Below are 6,003 nucleotides of genomic sequence, written 5' to 3'. Positions count from 1 at the left end.
GAACCAAGTGTGCACTTTATTAACCTGGCGAAGGGGCAGCTAGGCTGGCCGAGCAGCCCTGCCACACCTCTGCACTCCTCAGCCAAAAGGCAGAGTCGCAGGGCCCAAGCCCTGGACACACAGGAGTCCAAGCTGGGCAGAGGCAAGGCCAGGGAGGGGCTGGAGGCGCCAATGCAGGCATTACAGGCCAACCGACTGCCCTGCTGAGTCTGGGGCTGGGCCCCCTCCCCCTCGGCCCTCCCTGTACAGTTCTGGCTCTTCCTGGAGTCAGGAGGCCACATCAGCTTTGGTTTGGAAGGTGATGCCATCCCCAGGCAATGGGGAGGCCAGGAAAGGCCAGAGCCACACGAGGACCCAGCGGGGCCCCAGGGCTGCCTGCAGGTTGTGGCAGGGGCCCAGGTCATAAGAGTGCTGGCCCCGAGCCCACTCCCACGTGGTCTGGCCCCGCAGCAGCAGCATCCCGTGGAAGAGCAGCCCAGCCCCACACAACAGCGCGCCCACCACGCACGTGTCCGTCACGAAGGCCAGGGCGAACTGTGCCAGAGACACTCTGCCTGTGAGGAGAGAGCAGAGAGGGTCAGGTGGCAGAAGTCGGGCCCAGCCCTTCCAAAGCCCAGCTCCCGCCCTCCTTCCACCCGGCACCCTCCTTCACAAAGCAAGGCTCATTCCTCCGCCCAGCAAGCCCTGAGTCAACACTTGGTGGCCAGCCCGCGCTGGGTGACAGGAGCACAGCAGTGAACCGGGCCGACTCAGTCCCTGCCTGGCATGCCACTTCATTCTCGCATCGCAAACCTGGCGAGCACCTGGCAAGTGCGGGCCGCGGTGCTGGGCGCCGTGAATGCCAGGATGGATGTGGTCGGCGGCATCTCTGCCCTCCGGAAGCTCACAGACTAAATTTAAAAGCTCATTTCTCAGTTACTCAGTTACAGCTGTGATGTGTGTCACCATGGAAAGGAACAGCATCTTGTACCATCTTGGCCCACAGTAGGCAACAAGCACCCGCGGAACTAACGAACTACGAGACGCCGTGAACCTCATGCTAAGTGAAAGAAGCCAGACGCTGCCGCTTATGTGAAATGTCCTGAACAAGCAAATCCGTAGAGACAGGAAGCAGATGAGTGGTTGCCTGGGGCAGGAGGGATCAGGGAAGGATCAGGAGTGACTGCGAATGGATACAGGGTTTCTTTTTAGGGTGCAAATGTTCTGGAATTAGAAAAGGGTGATGGTTGCACTGCATGGTGAGTTTACTAAAAGCCACCGAATTATACGCTTTAAAATAGTTTAAATGATGTTTACATTATATGAATTTCACCTCGATGAAAAAGAAAGCCCACGGGGGGAAATGCCATGCAAACTTAAGCGGGTAGGGAAAGTGGCCTCATCTATTTTGATAAAGCGAGAAAACACTCTGCTTGACGTCCGGAGGCAGGACAGAGAGGCGCCTGGGACACAGCGAGTGGACAGTGTGCGGGTCAGGAAGCGCAGGGGACAAGCCAGGCTGCACCCGCAGGTCTGCAAGCAGTGGGTCCATGGGCGGCCAGAGTGTGTGGACGAGAGGAGAACGGTGCCTAGACCTGAGCACCAGGCAGTCAGGTCCCGATTTTTATCAGGGCTCAGACAAAAGAAGAGAAAAGGAAACTGGAAAAGGCAGCGGGCACGCCCAAGCCAGTGACGCCAGGGGTAGGACGCTTCGTGGAGGTTGTCGGGTGGCAGTTTTGAGCGTAAAAGTCCTCATGAAGCGAGAACTCAAAAGGTCCTGCAGAGAGAGTCTGGGGAGACAGCGCTGGGAGCCGCGGCGGGCTGGGAGGAGGGTGGGCAGAAGCCGGGCCGCAGCAGGCGGAGGGCCGAGGAGCCGGCAAGTCCTCGGGGAGGCGCAGGGCGAGCGGGTGAGAGCTGGGGGACGGTGTGAGGGAAGGGACGTCTGCACAAGGCGGGGAAGCCACAGTGGAGCCGGAGCCAGGAGAATGGCAGACGCCACGGCGGAGGCCTCCAAGCCGGGAGGGCCCAGACACGAGACGCTGGGCAGTCAGCCAGGCTTGGAGACGTGAGGACAGAACGATTTTGGATGCACCATCTGACGTCTTGTTTTCTCCGTGATGGAGGTCGGAGGGCAGGAGAGTAGGGAAGGTTTGAGCTGCAGTCATGGGGGAAGCAAGCTTACGAGAAAACAGGGTGGCCATGCACAGCGGAGGGCCTGTCGAGATCAGCAGCCACGAGTGTGGCATGGGACCAGCCTGCCTGGGAGTATCACGTGTCTCCGGCCGCTCTCAGCAGCCGGGGCAGACACAGAAGCCAGGGACGTCTGAGAGGCCGGCAGGAGAGCAGTGAGGTGAAGGGCTCTGCTCGGACGCGGGGTGGCGAAGGCAGGAGGGTGCGGGTGGGAGGGGAGGGCCGCGGGCCTGCGGGCCCAGAGCGCACGGAGCAGGTGTCACGGAGCGCAGGAGTGAGGGGCAGGCAGGAGAGGAGGTGGGGGCCAGAAAGAGGGCCAAATGATGGGTGCTTTGGGGGGTGACCCGTTTTTGGCTTCCAACAAAGGCTGGGGTATAGACAAGGGAGTAGGGGAAGGAAGTCAAGAGCTGAGCCACCGGGGCACTGACGGGGCCATTCACACAGACTCTCAGACACCCGTGATTTCAACAGGGCCCAGGGCGGAGGGAAGCCTTGGAGCTGGGGCCCGAGTCTACGTGGTGGGGGAGTGAGCGGGAGGCCATGATGACCACAGCGAGGTGGGGTGGACGGGGGTGCAGCCAGAGACTGGGACTCAGTGGAGACAGGAGCCATCGAGCAGGGCGGAGAGGGCTGGTCAGGGAGCCAGTGTGGACAGAGGGGGCTCTGTCCACCCCAGCAGGGCTCCTGAGGCCTCCCCCCAGCTGCAGGGTGGGGGCCTGGGGACAGAGCTGGGCTTGGACAGGACGAGGAGGAACAGTGACCACATGGAGTGGCTGGGGAGGTTAATGACGGCAGAAAAGTCACGGGGGGGACCACGGAAGGGTCAGGAGGAAGGAGCCAGGGGCGAGAAGGCCCAGAGCATCCAAGGGGAGAGAACACAGAGTACGAAGGACCAGTGGGGCTTTTATCTGGGGTCACGTCAGGGGAAAGAGGAACATATGTGTGACCGGAACACGGCATCTCAATCAGCCTCCTGACCCAAGTCTTCCCCCTCCAACTCCTAGTGACTGTGCCTTCCCCCCGTCACCTTCCCTGGCTCCCCACTGCCCGGTCAAGTAGGCGCCGTCTCCTCCACCGGCACTCAGGGCCTCTGCCAGCCAGGGCTGCCTACCCCCCTAGCCTTAATTTTCACAACTCCCACCAAACTGCCTTCGCTGCTCCCTGCCAGCCTCCAAGCCTTTGTTCATGCTGTTTCCCTCACTTAGAATGGCCCCCGGAGTGCTCTCCCACCAGCCCACCACCCCCGCGGACTCCACGAGTCTTTCCTCCCCTGCCAACCACTCCTGGAGTCTTTCCCGACTCTCCTAGCCGCCGGAACTCTGCACTTTCTGGAGGCGCCGTATGTTACCATGCAGCACGCCCAGCTGAATTCCAGGCTGCCCTCCCCCCCGTAAATGACACTGGGACTGGGTCCCCAGGGCCAGAAATCTCATCTCCCACCAGAATGGGCCTCCTCCCCCCGCCCAACACGCGGGCCTCTGCCTCTGTGCCAGGCCTCCTGGGCTCCCCACCTGTGAGCAGCATGAGCCAGGGAAGCAGGAGGAGGGCGGCGGTGTGGAGCGGCGTGTGGGCTCGCAGCAGGGCCGACAGGGCAGGGCCCAGCAGCACGGAGATGTGGAGCAGGACGCCAGCGGCATGAAGCAGCAGGCACAGGAAAGGCCGGTAGTTGCCGAAGCCCACGCAGCGGCCCAGCAGGCGGCAGTGGTGGTCCCGACGCAGGATGCAGACTCGGCAGGCAGAGCAGTGCCCACTGCGCGGCGGCACCTGGCTTTGGCACTGGTAGCAGTAACTGCAGGAAGGAACCACAGGGTCAGTTCCCTCAGCAGCTCAGAGTGCCCCATACCATGCCCAGGGGCAGCCCCGTCAGGGTCTTCACAGGAAATGCAGGCGCAAGGTCCCAGGCCCTTCCAGCTGTAGCACCGCAGGTCCAGGGCTCTTCCAGCTCTGACATTCCCTGTGGCCACTAACATCCAGCAGCAAACGTCTCCCTTGCTCCGCAGTCACCGCCTTGTCACAGTCGGTCACCATGACCTCCCCTCTGGATTACTGCGATAGCCCCTGCACTGGTCTCCGATTCCACCTTTGCCCCCCTAGTCTCTCCCCAGCAGCCAGACGGATCCTTTCAAACCCTAAGTCATGACCCTCCTCTGCTCAAAACCCTCCAGTGGCTCTCCATTTCATTTCTAGTAAAAAGCAAAGCCTTCAATGCCCTGTAAAGTCCTCATGTCGCTGACGCCTCTTCCCCTTTCTCACTCCACTCCAGCCACACTGGCCTTCTTGCTGTTCCAGGAACATGCTAGGCACACAAGTGCCTCAGAGCCTTTGCATCATCTGTTCCCTCTGTCTGGAACACTCTTCCCTCGGATTCCCACATGGCTAACTCCTCCACCACCTCCAAGTTTTTGCTCGAATGCCTGCTTCTGAATGAGGTCCACTTATTTATTTTTATTATTTTTAAAATTAATTTATTTTTTAAAAAACTTTTTTTTAGAGGTGCAGTCTATGTTGCCCAGGCTGAAATGCAAGGACTATTCACAGCCCCGATCACAGCACACTGCAGCCACCGACTCCTGAGCTCCGGTGATCTCCAGAGCAGCTGCGACTACAGCCCTGCACCAGCACACGCGGCTTACTTTCTCCTTTTTAATTATAAATTGACAAATTATAGTTGTATATATTTATAGGGTATAAAATGATGTTATGACTCATGAATACCATGTGAAATAATTAAATCAAGTTAATTAACATATCCCTGGCCTCGAATACTCATCATTTTTTGTGATGAGAATTAACCACCTATTTAAAACTGAAACTTGCACCCCCAAGTTCCCTGCTCTACTCTTTGTTTCCACACCACTGTCACCTTCTAACATTCTATATAATTTGCTTATTGTTCCTCTAGGTTAGCATCTTCTCCCTCCCCTCCCCCACTGAAGTCAGCTCCAGGTCAGGAATCTGTTTTATTCTACCCCCAGTGCCTGGAACAGCACCTTGCACATAGTAGGTGCTTGATAAGTATTTGTGAGTGAATAAATAATATTCATTCTCCATCCCAAGTTCTAAAGGAATTTCTGGCTCTAACAACCCGATCCTAATATAGCCTGGTTCCAACGTCTCAGGTCTTGAGGCCCCTCCCCCTGTCCGAGGCGCCCGCTTCTCCCCGCCGGATCCCGCGCCCCACTCACGCCCAGCCCTGGCCCAGGCCGCGGCCGGCCAGCATCACGCCCCGGATGCTGGGATCCGAGCGCAGGAAGAGCCCCACGTTGCCCAGCAGGTTAAGCAGCTGGAAAGCGGCCAGCGCGAGCTGCAAGGCCCGGGCCAGGGGTCCCAGCGGGGGCGGCCCGGGACCCAGCACCAGCACGTAAGCCAGCTCCAGGCCCACGGCCGCGGCCCACAGCGCCGTGAGCACGAGAGGCAGCCGCGCGGGCGCCCCCTCCGCGACCCCAGCCGTCCAGGGCTGCCCCATGGCCCGGACGCACCGCCTGTGGGAACCCCAGGGCCCCGCCGCTTCCGCGTTGGGGCGGGGATAGCGGCCGACGGACGTCTGCCACGACCAATAGGAGCTCTGAAGGGGTGCGGAGCGCGCTCAGACTCCAGGGGAGCGGCCGCAGATGCGGAGATGTGACGGAACGGTCTTGGAATCTCATTGGCTCTGGAGCCGGAGTCGCAGAGCAGTTATGGCCCCGCCCACCCGCGGAGGCCACGTCCCTCGCGCCGAAGCCCCGCCCGCCGGAGCCGCTGGCTGGCGCGCGCCAGGGATCGAGTTGCAGCCGCGGTGGCGTCGGGGTTCCCGGCTCAGCACATTCTCCCCCAACCCTGCCTGGCCGCCCCGAT

At 60.2% G+C, this 6,003-nt stretch overlaps 1 protein-coding gene across 1 annotated transcript; it reads right to left on the bottom strand.

Annotated features, from left to right (window-relative positions):
• Positions 1-5,777, bottom strand: ZDHHC24 (zinc finger, DHHC-type containing 24). The gene is made up of 3 exons (XM_012665519.1): positions 5,355-5,777; positions 3,681-3,958; positions 1-554 (listed from the first exon to the last, which is right to left on the bottom strand). The coding sequence occupies exons 1-3, from the start codon at positions 5,633-5,635 to the stop codon at positions 268-270; spliced, it is 846 nt and encodes a 281-aa protein (XP_012520973.1). The 5' UTR covers positions 5,636-5,777; the 3' UTR covers positions 1-267.
• Positions 5,778-6,003: the final 226 nt, after the last annotated feature.

This window comes from Propithecus coquereli, unplaced genomic scaffold (assembly GCF_000956105.1).
Source record: "Propithecus coquereli isolate 6110/MARCELLA unplaced genomic scaffold, Pcoq_1.0 Scaffold120, whole genome shotgun sequence".
NCBI lineage: Eukaryota > Metazoa > Chordata > Mammalia > Primates > Indriidae > Propithecus > Propithecus coquereli.
Note: the sequence above shows the minus strand (reverse complement) of the source record. Positions and strands in the feature narration are given on the sequence as shown.

Coding starts and splice junctions, on each gene's coding strand:
- ZDHHC24 (XM_012665519.1), bottom strand. CDS start 5,635: ATGGGGCAGCCCTGGACGGCTGGGGTCGCGGAGGGGGCGCCCGCGCGG. Junction 3,959..5,354: donor GGCCTGGGCCAGGGCTGGGC/GTGAGTGGGGCG, acceptor TCCTTCCTGCAG/TTACTGCTACCAGTGCCAAA. Junction 555..3,680: donor CTGGCTCATGCTGCTCACAG/GTGGGGAGCCCA, acceptor CTCTCCTCACAG/GCAGAGTGTCTCTGGCACAG.